Source organism: Amblyomma mixtum, chromosome 1 (assembly GCF_055824585.1).
Source record: "Amblyomma mixtum isolate Tamu chromosome 1, ASM5582458v1, whole genome shotgun sequence".
Taxonomy (NCBI): domain Eukaryota; kingdom Metazoa; phylum Arthropoda; class Arachnida; order Ixodida; family Ixodidae; genus Amblyomma; species Amblyomma mixtum.
This window is the reverse complement of record NC_143012.1, coordinates 173,786,579-173,803,577: the sequence shown is the minus strand read 5'-3', so window position 1 is coordinate 173,803,577 and position 16,999 is coordinate 173,786,579. Positions and strand designations below refer to the sequence as shown.

Genomic DNA, 16,999 nt, shown 5'->3' with positions numbered 1-16,999 from the left:
TTTTTTGTGTCGTGTGTTGCCGTACCCGTCTCTGCAGTGTGCAGTGAACATCTTTGCAGTGAACGCGGCGGCAACAGATATGGCAACTAATGAAAGCTGCCAAAGCAAGGAGCGGACTACATGGACAGACGAAGAGACGCGAGCCCTTATTAGAATTTGGGAGGACCTTTTGCCGGACCTCCGCCGGACCAAAAGAAACCTCAAGGTCTACATGGCGATGGCCGAACGGCTCCGTGCCGTCGGCATTAGCAGGACCACCAGGGAAATCCAAAAGAAAATTCAAAATTTGGGGAATAAGTGCAGGTTGAAGTCTTCTCAAAAACGTTATTGCGTTTTGATTCGCTGTTAGCCAGCTATTGTTCGTTGCCGCGGCAGTCACGCCACGAAATTGACATTTTCAGTCGGCTGTTTTCAAGCATTGACAAAAAAAAAATAAAATTTCGGTACTCGCGATTGTCTCGTGCTATAAACGTTGTACCTCCCCGTGGGTGTTATTTGATTTCAGGCAGCTGACAAGGACGGGCTCTCGGACGGGGTCCGGGGGCATGCCATGGAAGTTTTATTGGGAACTACATAGATTTCTTGGTTCCCTGCCTGTCAACGACGCAAGCCTCATGGAGGAAAGCATCTGCGATGCAAACGTCAGTGCTTCCCCTGAGGAGGTACAGTATCTATCATTATATAGCATTTTAAAATATGATGCAGGCCCATTTGGTATGGAGTTGATGTAAACAAACAAGCTACAAGAAATGTGGGCGTACTTGAACAGGATGAAGGGCGTATGGGTATACATGGAAGAAAGCTGTTTTCATTCATAGCCGCAAGAGAGGTTTTTTTTGCATGCAATTGATTAGGCATATCTGTTCTGCAGAAGCATTATTTATTTATCGTACCCCTCAGGGCCAGAGGCATTACAGAAGGGGAGTGGCAGAAACACAAGATTAGAAAAATACAGCAGAGAGAAAATTTTAATTAACACCCGAGTATACAATGCTAGCTATAGCTTCGCGGAACATCTCGTAATTATTGATGTCGGCAATATCTACGGGAAGGGGATTGCAGTCACACGGGGTATGCGGCAAGAATGAGTGAGAAAAATATTTGGTGTTACAAGAATCGAAACTGACTTTATGATTATGGTCAGTGCGATGGGATACATAAAATGACTGTGGAATAAGGCTATCGCACAGTACAGGATGGTTGCACAACATGTGAAATAATGCGATACGAGACACCTTTCGACGAAGTGACAGCAATGGAAGAGAAAGACTAGGCTTCGTAGTAGTTATGCTAGCAGTGAGGTCATAATTAGTGAGATGAAATGCGCAGAGTTATTCTGAACCATCTCAAGAGCAGTATGACTGTTGTAAGGAGAATCCCAGACTGATGATGCATACTCGTTTGGAATGAATTAGTGTTATATATAGCAAAAGTTTCGCACACTACACAATTTCTTTCCTCAGATTTTCAACAACATGGTGCATGGTGAAGTGAGGCAGAATGATGAATCGTCTGATGACTCTCCAGAAATGGAAACAAGCAGCGACTCCCTGGAACCAGCACCCGTCACTCAGGAGTCAGCTGCACCACAGGCTGCACAGGCACAGGCACGTGCTGCAGTAAGGAAGCGGCTGGCTGCACCATCGAAACTGTTGGCACAGCTCTTAGATGAACTTGCTTTGGGGCTAGTTGGTTCATGATTGAAGTTCAGAATGGCGCAAAAGACACGCACACAGGAAAAAAGGGGATGACACAAAGAGCGCCTACTACCAACTGAATTTATTTCGGAAACACCCTCTTTTATAAGGCAAGACATATCAAACACGAACCGGAAGCAGAAAAAACACATATTCATGGTTTGATTTCACATTCTGAAACACCATAGGCAGAAAAGAAAAAGCCACAAGAACAAAAAACAGAATCTAGAACTACACGTGCCCGTCTAAGAAACCCAGCTCCTGGGGGCATAAATTAATCGATGAAGTGCTAATGCACGTGGACCCAGCTTTCTGTATATGGTATGCGTCTATAATCTCTCTTTCAAATCGCTCCTTGCCTCTGCCGATAAACGTTGCCTGTTCCAGCATCGGTCCGCAATCTCTGCACTCCCTACAGTGATCCGGCAGGTTGCCCCTGTCATTGTTTTTAATTGTTCTTCTGTGCTCGCTAGCTCTCTCGTTGAAACACCGGCCAGTCTGGCCAATGTAGGCGGATCCACAGCTGAGCGGTATGCGATACACAACTTCGGACTTGCATTCAGTGAACCGTATCTGATGTTTGATAGCGCATCTTCGGGGTCGTCTGTTCATCATGGAGCAAATTTTTGCAAGCTTGCATGGTGCTGAAAACAACACATTTACACCATATCGACCCCCTACCTTCTTGATATTGTGCGCTATCTTATGCATGTACGGAATTACCACCACAGGCCTCTTGTCTTCCTGCTTGCTTTGCGTATCACCGCTAGAAGTGACCTTGATTCTTTGTAGCAGAGATTCACATATCGCTGTTATCATCATACACGGGTAGCCAGCGCTACCCAGTCTCACTAGCTGCTTGTCAAAGCCGGCCTGCACACAATGATCGCAGGATTTCGAGAGAGCTGCGTGTAGGCACGTGATGGCAATGCTGCGTTTGACCAGTTTGGAGTGGGCACTGCTGAACGGCATGAGGCTTTTCTTAGATGAGCAGCGGCAGCTTCGTTGCTCACTAGAGGGGCAAAGAAAGAAAACATTGGAAATGCAGAAGGAGCATTTAGAAATTCTGAAACGCAATGAGGTTCGCGAGGACAAACTCATTGCCATTCTGGACAGGCTCTGCAAATAAATATTTGCCACAGCGATATGTTCTTTAGTACATTTTTTCACATGTGACAATATACGTAGAGATCGGGTAGTCTTTGGAGAGTGCAATGCTACCCAGTGTTGATGCGCTCCGAGGGAGACCTAGGCATGTGCGAAGGGCCTGACCCTTCACTGACTGGAGGGCATGCATGTTAGTTTTGCACGTGTTTGAGAGTACAGGTGTACTGTACTGCAAGCATCCCACAAATAGAGCTCTGTACAACTCCAGCATTGACTGGACAGACGAGCCCCATGATTTTCCACCCAGAAATCGGAGTAAATGAGCGATAGATGTTAGCTTTTTTTTTTCAGTAGAGTGCAATGCGGGCTCCATAATAAATTGCGGTCGATCAGGATCCCTAGGAAACGATGAGATTTGCTGTAAGAAATGACTTGACCGTCGTTGCGTGCCGGATATGGGGTCATACATTTACGTGTAAATGCCACTAGCGCGTACTTTTCCGGTGAAACGCTGAGACCTTTCTTTTGGAGATAGGAAGAAGTGATCGAGGCTGCCTGCTGAAGTCTTGCACGCACATGGAGACGCGTCAAAGAAGAGGCTCAAATGCAGATGTCATCGGCGTACATACACACCTGGACGGTGTTGGGGAGGTTCTCAGGGAGGGCGATGAGAGTCAGATTAAACAATGTAGGGCTAAGGACACCGCCATGGGGCACGCCACGGTAGGTGTAATGCGCAGGCGTCGGGCCATCTTCACATTGGATAAAAATGATCTTTTGGACAGATAGCTCTCTATACACGCAAACATCCGACCAGCGATGCCCACAGTTTCCAGCGCATCAAGGATGGCCTCATGGGTCACGTTGTCGTAGGCACCTTTTACATCCAGAAAGAGTGCCACTAACAAACGTTTCAAGCGCTTCTGTTGTTGAACCGTGGGTACGAGATCAACGACGTTGTCAATAGAAGAGCGACCCCGCCTGAAGCCGGTCATAGCGTCGGGGTATATTTTGACGTGTTCGAGGTGCCACTCAAGGCTCGACGAAATAATTTTCTCCACGACCGTTCCTACGCAACTGGCCAAAGCTATTGGCCTATACGATGAGAGCTCGAGTGGAGATTTCCCTGGTTTTAGTAGGGGTATCAATCGACTCGGGCCGCCGCGGTGGCCCGAAAGACGTGGGTTCGATCCCGGCCGCGGCGGTTGAATTTCTTTGGAGGAGAAATTCTAGAGACCCGTGTACTGTGCGATGTCAGTGCACGTTAAAGAACCCCAGGTGGTCGAAATTTCCGGAGCCCTCCACTACGGCGTCTCTCATAGCCTTAGTCGCTTTGGGACGTTAAACCCCATAAACCAAACCAACCTACCAATCGACTCGATTTCCATTCTTGAGGAACAGCACCGTCGAGCCAAGAGTCGTAACGTTTGAGGAGCTCTTCTCGCTCCTCGTGGCCAAGGTGGGACAGCGCAGCATATGCGATTCCATCTGGCCCTGGTGAAGACGAACGCCGACATTCTGCAAGAGCAGCGTCTAGTTCCGCGCGAGAAAAAAGGACATCCATGGCTGAGACCCGTGAGGCAGGAGGAACACGCCGGGACCTCGAAGCAGTTGCTACACCAGCAATTTTCCTGCAGTAGTCCGTTGCTACCTCAGACTGCTGTCGATCTTGATAGACAGCCAACGCATAGAATGGTTGTCTTTGCTGGGGAAGCGTACGGAGGCCCCGCACAGTACGCCATATGAGAGACATGGGCTTGCGGGGATCCAAGTGCTGACAAAAGGACCTGCAGCGCTGGTTCGCCAGCTGATCCACATACGTCATATTGTTACGCGGAGGCCAGCTGAAGAATGAGGCGTGGTGAACGATGGCTATGAGATGATTTAATGGCCGCTGGCCTAGCGCGAGCGCTCCGTCCCGCGCCACTGCCAGCTTCGTCTTCGTCACACTACCCGGGGCCTCCGAGCGATCGTCCCGATCGGTGACGAACAGACGGCGAAATGGCGATGGTCTTGAGTGCGGGGTTCAACAGTATGTATAAGATGGTGCAGTGCTGGCCGCCACGATGAGAAAGATGAGAGAATGAGTCCCGGCCCACGAAGCATCCGGGCCGGAGGGTGCCAGGAGCTGACGGTCGAGGTCCGTGGACGCACCGGACGGCAGGGGCAGGGGGGCGGTGTCTTCACGTGTGGGTCTTGGTCGGTCGAGTCTCGGGTCGGTGGGGTCTCGGGTCGGTGGGGTCTTGGGTCGTCGTGTCTTGTGGTCCGGGCGGGGGACGGGGCCACTGTTTTATCCACTGTTTTATCGTCACGGGTGGGACGACAGTTCCCGCAGTGCGACTCGGCCCCACAGCCGGCGTCGCTGCTTCGGCAGACGCGCGTCTGTGCATTCATCTTTCACGCCATATCTTTCAACTCTCTGTCTGCACGTGGCAGCGGTTGTGGCTCGACTCGAGCCAGTGGGCAGACCCCTGCACTTTCCTCTTCATCCTCACTTCAGCCGCAACAACAACTGCACCCGCGGTATCTCTTGTGCAAACAAGCATCATTGCTTCGGCGGGCGCGGTTTTGTGCAGCGCGTCTCTATCATTTCTGCTATCTCCACGTGGCATCGATTGTGAAGCATCTCGGGTATGATGTCATCACTCTGTAAATCTTGCGTCATCCTGTCATGTCTTCACGCACGCCGGCGGCCCGAGTTCGTCTGTTCCTGGACCCCAATGTTATTTTTAAAGAATTTTCTGAGCCTTCCTTTCTCCCATGACGTCATATGACCGAAGCCGTCAGAGGATACCAGCTTCCGGCGACACGTGTTGCGGAAACTTCCGGCGTCAGCATAGCCTTCTAATGCTTTCTTAATGACAATAATACTAACGCTTACGACACAATAAATGGGTTGTTTCACTCACGTGAGGAGAAGGCATAGTGAGGGAGGCAGGTGCACTCCACGTGGTTCCACAGGAGGTGCTGGCTGGTAAACCTGCACATCTCTTCAGGCTATGGGAGCGGATGCACGTGTGTCGCCGATGGAGTCCACTAAAGGCCTGAACCACCAGTGTGAATGCTGCAAATCGCCCAGAGCATCTCAGCACACGAAGCATCCCTCACGCCGCCGTCTGCCACCATCGCGAACACACCAGGCGTGGCGTGCCTTGCGCGCTTGAGAACTGTCTGGGTGGTAAGCATGCTGCCTGGCTTCACCACTGACGAGCGCGGAGAGAGAGGCGATGGTGAGGGAGGACAAGTTAAGACACGGACGGTCTCGACGCGCGCGCCGTCTTGCTCTCTGGCGAGCGAGCCGGTCGAGAGGAAACACGCAGCCCGTTCGCCTAGTCGCAGTAACCGGTTAACCACCCCCTTTTTCCTTTGCGCCTATGCCGCCCTTCGACCTCCCTCACTCTGCGACGTCACGAAAAAGCGGTGGAGCTGCCGTCGATGCAGACTTTCGCGCGGTAGGCAAAATAAGTTAGCGCCTCAATACCTCACCGCGGTTAGCGTGCGGTTAGCAGTGCTCGGAAAAATTATAATCGGCAGAATCACCAATGTCGTCCAGCTGCGTCGCCGTGGCGTGCACTGAAAGGCACAGAAAGGGAAGTTCAGTAAGCTTCCACAGGTTTCCCGTGCACGAAGGTCGCCGTAAGCAGTGGGCGGCCGCATTGAAGCGCGAATAATGGATACCGACGCCGGCTCATAGGATGTGCGGAAAACACTTCGTCACGGCTAAGCTGAAGCTCAATCACCTTTCCACCACTGCGATGTGTTTTGCGCGAAGGTCACCAACCACTTTCATTTGACTTTTTTCGCGAAATGTAATTGCATCTAGCGTGCTTTGGTGTGTGGGGCGCCATTGCGTACGTAGTACGGACGCGCAGACAAGGAGGCAGCATTTTTGTCACGAAAAGGCATTTTTATGTTATCGCACTCATATGATGCGCTAATCTGTGTAAAAAATTGCTAGAACAAGCTTTGTCACATGCAGAATTGTAGATATGCGTAGCGGCAGCGCTAAAGAGCAGAGTTGGACTCGGTCACGATTGTGTTGTCGCAGCTAACCTAGCAATTTTAACGCGTGCAAAAGGGACTGCTAACAAGTTTCACAGTGTTCACCTCTATTTGGTTTGATTGGCTTCACGATGAAGAGTATGCGCGTGTTAACTGCCGCTCTTTAGCTCGATCCAGCCTGAACTTTTCTTTTTTTACCAAGCGCATGCAGTCATTCACAGCGCTGGATTGTGAACGTGAACTGTGAGGTTTAACGACTCAAAGCGACTAATGGACTATGATGGAAACCTTAGTGGGGGGCTCCTGATTGATTGAGGCTACTTCGGGTTCTTTAATGTGCGCTACACATTGCACCGAACACACGTGCATTCTGCGTTTTGCCCCCATCGAGACGCGGCCGCGATGGCCCGCATTAAATTCATGTCCTACGGCTATATAGCCGAGCGCTTTAAGCACCGAGCATTCGCGGCGGCTACAGCTCGTAGCTGTAACGCACTCTAAAAGCGCAGAATGTAACTGCATCCGTGGTACATAGGAGAGCCCTCAGACGACCCTCACCACATCGATTATGTGCCGACGATATTCGCGCACAAGAAAAACAAAAAGTCTGCAGTTGCTGCTCACCCGTAGAGCGGCAAGGACCGAGCGCTTGCTCAATAAGTGCAGGATTCAATGGACACTTGTAAGTAGATGAGCATCCTTCAATTGAACGTATCATGTATTGCTGCTGCTTTTTCCCTGGTTGCAATCTTCAGCCCTCAAGCTTCCTACCATGTTCTGATGCAGTTTCCATTTCATGTTTTTTGACAGCACCATTATCAGATGATCAAGTTTGGGAAGCTGACGAAGCCAGCAGTCATGTTGGTGAGCTGGTATTTGGTCAGTTCCAATGAAGACAGCACTTTATTAGCACAGCAGGCCATCTTTTATTATTGTATGCATCACGCTAGTTACATTATTTCAGATTTTCAAGCCGAGTCTTCCTAGCTTGACACAGGAGTTGCTTATTCACAGCATGTCTGTGCTGAAGGTAAGGAAGTAAAAACTGAGTATCTCAGTGAACCATTCAGTTCATTCATACGCAGGTCCCGCAGCTGCACATGCATCATGGAGGGATGAAAACATGCATTTGCCACGCCAAGCACGGGTGATGAGCTGCTCGTAGCAGTACCAGGCTACATTTGCAGTAAGTGTTTTGCAATTATATGTGGTATGCATCATTTATAGCCAATGCTCTTGTTTAAGAGCCAGCATATCAAGCTTTGGAAGAGCTGCTGCTCTATAAAAAGAAAACAAAAAGCAGGAGCGAGACATTGATGTACTAAAGAAAGCACTGCATTATTCCAAAGAGAGGGCTGCAGAAGCAGAGCAGAATGCACAGCGGAATGCACGGCGGGGACGCTTCTCTGCAAACTGCATTACGGAGCAGTGCGTGAGTGTTTACACAGGGTTTTCAAGCAAAGCGCTTTTCCTCTTGTTTGTTTCACTTCCTGAAAATGTGGCTATCTACGTTCCAAATGGCTGCACTGTAGCAGATGCTGTTCTAGTTGTACTAATGAAACTGAGGGTTGCGTTACATTTACATCAGTCATCGTTTCGGGCTCTCAGAAACAACAGTGGCAAGGATAATGGTGAAGAACCTCCCAATCAATGCATCAGAACTGAAGCGTTTCATTATTTGGCCTTCACGGGAGGACGCATGCAGAACAATGCCCATGATGGTGCGCAGGAAGTATCCGACATACATGGTCATAATCGACTGTACTGAAGTACGAATTCAAAGTCCATTACAGTATTCTGCTAGGTCTAAAACCTATTCCCATTCTAGAAGCTCCAATACCATCAAATTCATGGTAGCGTCACGCCATGTTGTGCTGTTAGCTTTGTCACAAAATGCTGGGGATGGCGGGCATCAGACAAGGGGATCATAAGAACGGTAAACTGGGCTAGTTGGTAGGAATTGGTGGTTGGCCTTCTCGTTCTGTGCCTTCGTTTTTTGCGCAGTTTTCAGTATGAAGGGGATCATGTTGAAATCAGGCTTCTTGGACAAACTTCAGGAAGAGACATTCTTTTGGCTGACAGAGGGTTTTTAATCAGAGCAGATGTTGCCCTTCAAGGTGCCAGGTTAGAAGTGCCAGCCTTGACAATACGCAAAAGACAACTTTCAGCTAAGGAAGGGGTAGATGCTCGGCACGTCTCTAGAGTGCGTATTCATGTGGAGCGAGCCATTGGCCGCATTAAAGTGTTGCGCATTCTCAGGGACCGACTGCCCATCAATATGCTGTGGCATGCAACAGACGTTGTGATTTGTGCTGCCATCACAAACTTGAAACCTCGGCTTCCATAAGTATGGAGCACAGCATGGCACAGAGTCTTTTTACTGTAACGAATAAAAAGGAGCCGCAAATTAAGATGTGTCATAGTGCGAAGATTTTGTTGTTTCTTTGCTTGTGTCGTGTGTATGACTTCAAGGTGGTGTGCTTTTTTTTTTTGCAAAAGTCCTGTAGGAGCCTGTGAAGGCTTCAGTGTATATAAATAAAAATAGTACCACTTCTGGTTTCGAATTAATTTCGAAATGTACTGCTATATTGCCACGTATCATTGTAGTGTTTGTTCGTTCACGCTCAAGGCTGCAGGAAAGGGCTATTATCATTTTTGTTCGTGTTCGAGAAGCGACCAGTCTAATCTCGATTAATCGCAGCCATGAAAGGCTGCATCTAGGTTTTTCCAGATTATTGTAGATGATCTTTTCCTGCTATCTGGAAGTTTCCTTGCCGGCTTTAAATTGAACGATGCCGCGAGCAGCGGGCATTCGTAGTGCGACGACCGACGAGCACGTTTGTTGCTTACGCCGCCACCGAGTGATTCAGTTCTTTTGCGGGCGCAAGTCAGCCCAAATAAAGAGCTTCGTTTGCAAGTCTTGTTGCTGTATTCCTCACCGCTGGCCTGCCGTCACTACAACGTGACATCTGGTGGAGGTGCGGGGTAGCTTTCCATGTTCCGGACACCCCCTACAAGTCGGGACGCCAGCCGTTTGAGTTATTCGCCAGAAGACCTGACTCCAGTCTACCACGCAGCCTCTGGAGCCTCCAGCCGTCACTTACGCCGCAGCAGTGCGCCGTCCTGTACCTCGACGACGGGACCCAAGCCCCTATCGCCCTTACCCAGCTGCGCTGGAGCGCCGCCCTCTCGCCCCAACTCGCCCGTCCTACGAGCGTCGTACACTGCCGAGGAAATGCGTCGAGTGGAGAACACCCGACCAGCGCCGCCCACAATGCTTCCACTGCGGAGAAGCCGGTCACATTCTCCGGTACTGCCCATACAGGAGAATGGGCATCCGAGGGTTCCCTTACGACGCCCCACGACCCCGACCCGGCCAGCGAGCAGCCGAAATCGAGGATTTTTTTGCTTCGGGAAGGATACTCATCGCCGAGCCGCCTGTCGCGTTCTCCGTCGCCATCGTCACCGCGCTAAGTATCTCCTAGCCGAGGCTACGCAGTGCGTGGACGCTTCCCCAGCCCCCGAAGGTTAAACTGAATAAAGCAGCCTTTGGAGGTGAGGTTGCTTCTGAGCGCAAGAACTGAGACCCTCCATCGACGAAAACGGAAGACCATGCCCCCTACGACGCCGACGACCCCTACGACAACGACGACCCCTACGACAACGACGACCCCTACGACAACGACGACCCCTACGACAACGACGACCCCTACGACGACGACGATCCCTACGACGATCCCTACGACGACAACCGCGACGACAACCGCGACGACAACCGCGACGACAACCGCGACGACAACCGCGACGACAACCGCGACGACAACCGCGACGACAACCGCGACGACAACCGCGACGACAACCGCGACGACAACCGCGACGACAACCGCGACGAGAACCACGACGAGAACCACGACGAGAACCACGACGAGAACCACGACGACAACCGCGACGACAACCGCGACGACAACAGCGACGACAACACCGACGACAACTACGACAACACCGACGGCGACGATGACACGGCCAGACTTGAAGCTCTTAGCGCTGCCCTTAAACCTTATTATGGACGCTAAAGGACTTGAAGTTTGCAATCTCCGTGTTTAATTTCATTTTAAAGCATCGAGACGATGCTTCTTTGGAAGGGGGGTAATGCCACGTATCATTGTAGTGTTTGTTCGTTCACGCTCAAGGCTGCAGGAAAGGGCTATTATCATTTTTGTTCGTGTTCGAGAAGCGACCAGTCTAATCTCGATTAATTGCAGCCATGAAAGGCTGCATCTAGGTTTTTCCAGATTACTGTAGATGATCTTGTCCTGCTATCTGGAAGTTTCCTTGCCGGCTTTAAATTGAACGATGCCGCGAGCAGTGGGCATTCGTAGTGCGACGACCGACGAGCACGTTTGTTGCTTACGCCGCCACCGAGTGATTCAGTTCTTTTGCGGGCGCAAGTCAGCCCAAATAAAGAGCTTCGTTTGCAAGTCTTGTTGCTGTATTCCTCACCGCTGGCCTGCCGTCGCTACAACGTGACAATATGACTGAGGACTGGCTTCTGGTAAGCACAATGCTGTGGCCATCCGCACAGCCTCAGCCACTCCGTAATGAATGCCAGGTGAGCAAAGACTGGAAAAGTACCACTATGAACAAGTTTATGCTGTCAGGCCACCTTCAAAACAGCCAGGTTGCTCTATTTATTTCGGCCGCACGACTGCGAAAGGCCAGTTATGTGTTAACTTGGCGCGCTCTAAAAACCATGCTAAAACGACATATAGCTGTCATCATCTCAATGCAGCGAAACTGAAGCCAGGCACTTAATAAATTTTTAATGACTAAAGAGGCATGGAGGAAAATGTGACTGGTCACCCTTGTTTCTAACTGTTTCGTTGTAAGAGATGCAATACTAAGTAGCTTTTTGAGCATGTTTCTTAACAATGCACAGAATTCTTCCAACCGGAAAAGCAGCAGAAATTTCCGTGGGTCTTTTGGATATGCAAGTCACAAACACAGCAAAGATGAAACAAAGGTCAACAACCTCAAGAACTACATCTCCCAAACTGGAGCTGAAGCAGCAACATAAATGCTCATTTTGTGGTACTCACACAAACCATGTTCCTGCTCCCATCCCACTTCCTCACGCAAATACTGCCTACAAGAATTGGAGGCATTTTCTAAGCATATGTGGGGAAATTAAATGAGGCAACAGCTACTACAACTGAGCTTCTTGATCTTCATAAAGAGCTCTTCCTGCAAAGTCTCAACACTGCTCACACAATCACATCTGCAGATAACAAAAAAGCAGCACCATAAATAGTTGCAGTACCACCACATTTACATATTGCAAGTCTGGAGGTCACAGCAGCAACATGAGCTCTTGACATGAACATAGCACACATACACCTAATGTGCTAATGGACCTGAAATTAATGCATGTATTTGTAACACACAACAGTGAGGAGCTTCCTCTCACCCATCACTGTGGCTCAGTGGTTAAGGCGCTCGACTGCTGTGTCGGAGTATCCTGGTCGGAATCCGACTGCAGCGGCTGTGTTTCGATGGAGGTGAAACGCAAAAGGTGCCTGTGTGGTGTGCGAAGTCAGTGTATGGTACAGCTCCCCACGTGATTAAGCTCCAGCACCTATTTTTCCCTTTCTTATCTCTCTCCCTCCTTTATCCCTTACTTTATGGTTCAGCTGTCTACTGAGACGGAGATGTGAGACAGACAAAGCGTCATTTCCTTTCCTCAAAAACCAATTTTCAATTTTTTTTCTTCCTTTTACATTGAAGCTGAATGCCACATAGAATGCCCAAGTGAGCACAGGTCGTGTACAATGATGTTCTTTGTTGCCAACCACCCTGGGTTACTACGTGGGAAAAGGATTGAAATTTCTTGAAAAAATATGGATGCAGTAAAATAACTGTACGCATAGCAACAGACGTTAAACAAAAATGCTCAACGAGTTCCTTGCTTAAGGTCTTCTAAAGTTACCATGTTGTAATTATTATCGCACAGATTTGTTTCTGGTCCCTGACGGCAGGCATGTTAAGTTTCACTACGGTGCCAATCTATTTTAAAATTTGCAGGTGCTCTGGCCCTAGTTCAGGCAATTGCAATGGCCAATACTGCCTTTTCGACGTCGCAAACACCCTCTGCACGCCGTCATTAACAAAATTTATTTTGAAGAGCCGCCGCGGTGGCTTAGTGGTTATGACACTCGGCTGCTGACCCAAAAGATGTGGGATCGATCCCGGCTGCGGCGGTCGAATATCGATGGAGGCGAAATTCTAGAGGCCCGTGTACTGTGCGATGTCAGTACACGTTAAAGAACCCCATGTGGTGGAAATTTCCGGAGCCCTTCATTAAGGTGTCCCTCATAGCCTGAGTCGCTTTGGGACGTTAAACCCCATAAACCAAACCAAACAAAATTTTGAAGCTAGATTTTTGGCTAAGAGGCATTTTATGCAAGGATTTGTCTACTGATACTTCAGCCTTCAGCTCAGCCTGCTATGCAATAAGAATAAACAAACTGCATGCATGAAAATAACACATGAACAGTATTTCCCGGTCAGCTTAAAACAGAGCAGGGAGCACATGCTCGGCCCAAACAGTACGAGTTTTTTGTAAAAAAGGCTTAAAGAAGGTGCTGCTGTACGTGACCTCCACAATTGCGAACTGGTGCGGCAACCACACTACACATGGCATATGCTTTTTCTACAAGCGTGCAGCTGTGTCTGCACTTGTGTAAAATATGTGTGGCTCTCCAAAAGTGTAGCACTGGCACTCAAATATGAGGCCTCCAATGCTTGGTGGTGGGGCTCCTTAAGAGACCAAGGGCACTTGACCTCCGTAGGCCCATACCACGGCAACTGCAGTGCCACAGACCATCAGGGGTCGCACCAACGAAGGGAGCCTGTGGAAAAATATAGCAGAGGTAAATTCATGCACCACAAGAAATGAATCAAGTCCCTTACAAACCCACCAACTGAATTGTGAAGTGAACAGAATCATACACCTGGATCAATCACGAAGCCGATTTCATGGAGCTCGTAGTTGTGATGATGAGCTTTCATGAAATCCACCTACTTCTCCTTAGCCACCTTCTCTTTATCAGCACCTCATCTAACAGCCTTGAGTGGTGGCCGCCGCTGCAGGATGCTGTCCAAAAGGCCCTGGACATTTGTGCCTGCCTTCAGTGTTCGGATCTAAAAAAAAGACGCAGCCCTTTTACTTGACTTGCTCCTATGCTGGCCCTATAGGCAAGTAGTTACAAGTACAAAAATGAGCTCACCCGGTGCATGGTAGTGCCAGTGAACCTTCCATACCTAACTTCATGCCACAACGGTGATTTGGCCGTTAGCCTCGTGGATTTCTCAATTCTTTTAATTTCATTTATTGGAGGAATTTTTTCCCACCCAAACATGCTGACTACGTTTTAAAGGTGAACATCTCATTTGGACTTAATGAAATATTGGGCAAAAAATATCAAAGGTGCAGCGCTCATTGCCCTTGTTGATGGAATGCTGACATATAATTACCCATGTCAGTTACCAACTAGCTTTCATGCGCCTGCTGATAAACACAGAGCTAGACGTGCTGGTCTAAAAACTAACTACACTGCCTTGGCAAGGAAATGGTAATGCCATTTTTTTCACTATTCGCAGTTAAGTGCACCTGCACACAATTCACTTGTTTGTACTGTCATCTTCTAGCAATTTCAGTGTGTTAATCGCGTACGCACTGGATTCGCGGCAATGCTCGCGATCCGCATAATATTCATGCGGATACAATAACACACTTTGGCACGTCAGAGTCCCGCGACCTTCAACTCCCCCCCCCCTTGCTATTATTACTGGTTTTATTGATGGCCTATTCATTTTTATTTTTGTTTTTTTACAGCTTGCGCTTCAATTGAATTTGCTTTGCCAAAGCAAAGTTAGTTAGTTATATTGATTTTAATGGCGCAAAAGCAACTGAGGCTATGATGCGCCAAACACAAGGTTAGAGTTTTTGCTAAAGGTAAAGCTTTCTATACTTAGAGTTTGTTTAAAATGCTGGCTTCCTTGAGAAACCTAAAAATACACGAGATGTCAACCATTGCTCGATCACCTAAAAGTAACATGGGGTGTAATGGGATGCTTTCCCTGTAAAATGTAAAATATTTCTTTCTTAGTTCTTCTAGTTTGATACATGAAATTTAAATGTGGTTCACCGTGAGTTCAGCACCACACATGTCACAAAGAGGTTTGTTCTGTTTGGTTAGTAGAAAGCTGTGCGTGAGGTGGGTGTGTCCAATGCGGAGCCGACATAAAATAACTTCGGTAAAACATTCTTGATGCCTACATGATTGCCATTCCCCTAAAATTGGTTTCACAGAATGTAGTTTGTTGTTTACGTGCTCTTGCCATGCAGCCTGCCACTTACTTTTGAGTTTACTGTATATAAACTCTAAACAATCCCTGTGCGGTATGTTCACTTGCTTTATTTGGCCATTCCGGGCTTGTGCAGCGCATACATCTGCTTTCTCATTACCTACAATTCCAACATCGCTAGGAACCCAGCAGAATTTAATGTTACGATTTTGTTTTGTGATTTTAACTATGTTATGTATGATGTTTCCTATTATAGGTTCAGCTGCATTTCTGGAGTGCAGTGCTTTAAGCATACTCAGGGAATCGGTGTAAATGATGCTATTTTTGATATTCTCTCTTACTATTTTATCTACAGCTACAAAGATGGCATAACACTCAGCAGTAAAAACCGATGCGCAGTCTGGTAGTCGCATTATCTGTTTATTTTTTCCTTGGATTACTGCACTTCCAACGTGACTTTCTGTTTTTGAGCCATCGGTATAAAATTCAATGTAGGTGTCATATTTTTCTTGTAGTGCAAAGAATTCCTGTAATATGTACTCATTTGGCGTTTGCTTTTTATGTAAATGTGTCATTGTGAAGTCACATACTGAAGGCAGGCTGTACCATGGTGGCAAATATTTATTCCTTTGTGCAATATTTGGTAGGGCATCTAGCACTGTTAGCTCTTCGCATTTATCTTCAAAGCGCAGTAGTAATGGTCTGATAGAGTGTGGTTTGTTGATGAATAATCTTTTAGATGGGCACTTGGTGACAACTGGATGGCAGAGATGTTTCGGAAAAGAACGGATTTTTAAGACGTATGTGCATGTTAGTGCGATTCTTCGGTCCTCAAGAGCGGGCTCATTCGTTTCAACGTATAGGCTGGCTACTGGTGACGTTCTGTATGCTCCAGATGATAGGCGCAGACCAAGATTATGAATGGGGTCTAATCTTTTTAAGTAGGATGCTCTTGCCGAACCATATACTATGCACCCGTAGTCCAGCTTGGAGCGCACCAGAGAGCGATATGTTTGTAAAAGGCTTGCTCTATCGGACCCCCACCGCTTCCGAGAGAGAACTTTTAAGATATTGAGGGCTTGAGAAGCTTTCTTTTTAAGGTTGTTAATGTGTGGTAGAAATGTGAGCTTCTTGTCGAAAGTTAGGCCTAAAAATTTGTGTTCTTGTTTAATTGGTAGCGCAGTGTGATTCAGGTATAGATTGGGATCGACCTGTAGGCCTCGTCGCAATGAGAAAAGAACAGCTACTGTTTTTTGAGGGGAAAATTTAAATCTATTTCTGTCTGCCCAAGAACCTAGTTTATTTAGTGTGATTTGTATTTGTCTCTCACAGGTTGATATACTGGAGGACGTGCATGCTATTTGTAGGTCATCTACATAAACTGAATACATTATGGACTTGCGTATTACTTTAGCTAAGGAATTCATTTTGACTATGAAGAGTGTCGTGCTTAGAATGCACCCCTGGGGTACGCCGTTCTCTTGGGTAAAAGTCATGGAGAGAGTTGCTCCTAGGCGGACTCGGAATGTGCGGTTAGCCAGGAAGTCGTTCAAGCAGTTCAACATCCTGCCGCGGATACCTAGCTCTGCTAGGTCACGGAGGATGCCGAACTTCCACGTAGTATCGTAGGCCTTCTCCAAGTCGAAGAAGACCCCAATACAGTGCTGCTTGTGGATGAACGCCTCCCGGATGATGTTTTCCAGGCGGACAAGGTGATCTGTGGTGGAGCATGTTTTCTTAAACCCACATTGGTGTTTATCTAGTAGTTGCCGAGATTCCAGTACGAAGGTTAGTCTAATGTTTATTACACTTTCGAAAGATTTACCAAT

General features: G+C 48.0%; 1 protein-coding gene and 2 pseudogenes across 1 annotated transcript; 2 read left to right on the top strand and 1 right to left on the bottom strand.

Moving 5' to 3' along the window:
• The first annotated feature begins 211 nt into the window (after nt 1–211).
• Nucleotides 212–2,826, top strand: LOC149369856 (uncharacterized). Its single transcript, XM_089559556.1, has 4 exons — nt 212–303; nt 506–662; nt 1,464–1,676; nt 2,692–2,826. The coding sequence occupies exons 1-4, from the start codon at nt 212–214 to the stop codon at nt 2,824–2,826; spliced, it is 597 nt and encodes a 198-aa protein (XP_089415682.1).
• A 3,520-nt stretch (nt 2,827–6,346) lies between these two features.
• On the top strand, nt 6,347–8,033 carry LOC149369855 (uncharacterized; annotated as a pseudogene).
• Nucleotides 8,034–13,371: 5,338 nt separating this feature from the next.
• On the bottom strand, nt 13,372–14,221 carry LOC149369854 (uncharacterized; annotated as a pseudogene).
• Between the last annotated feature and the right edge of the window lie 2,778 nt (nt 14,222–16,999).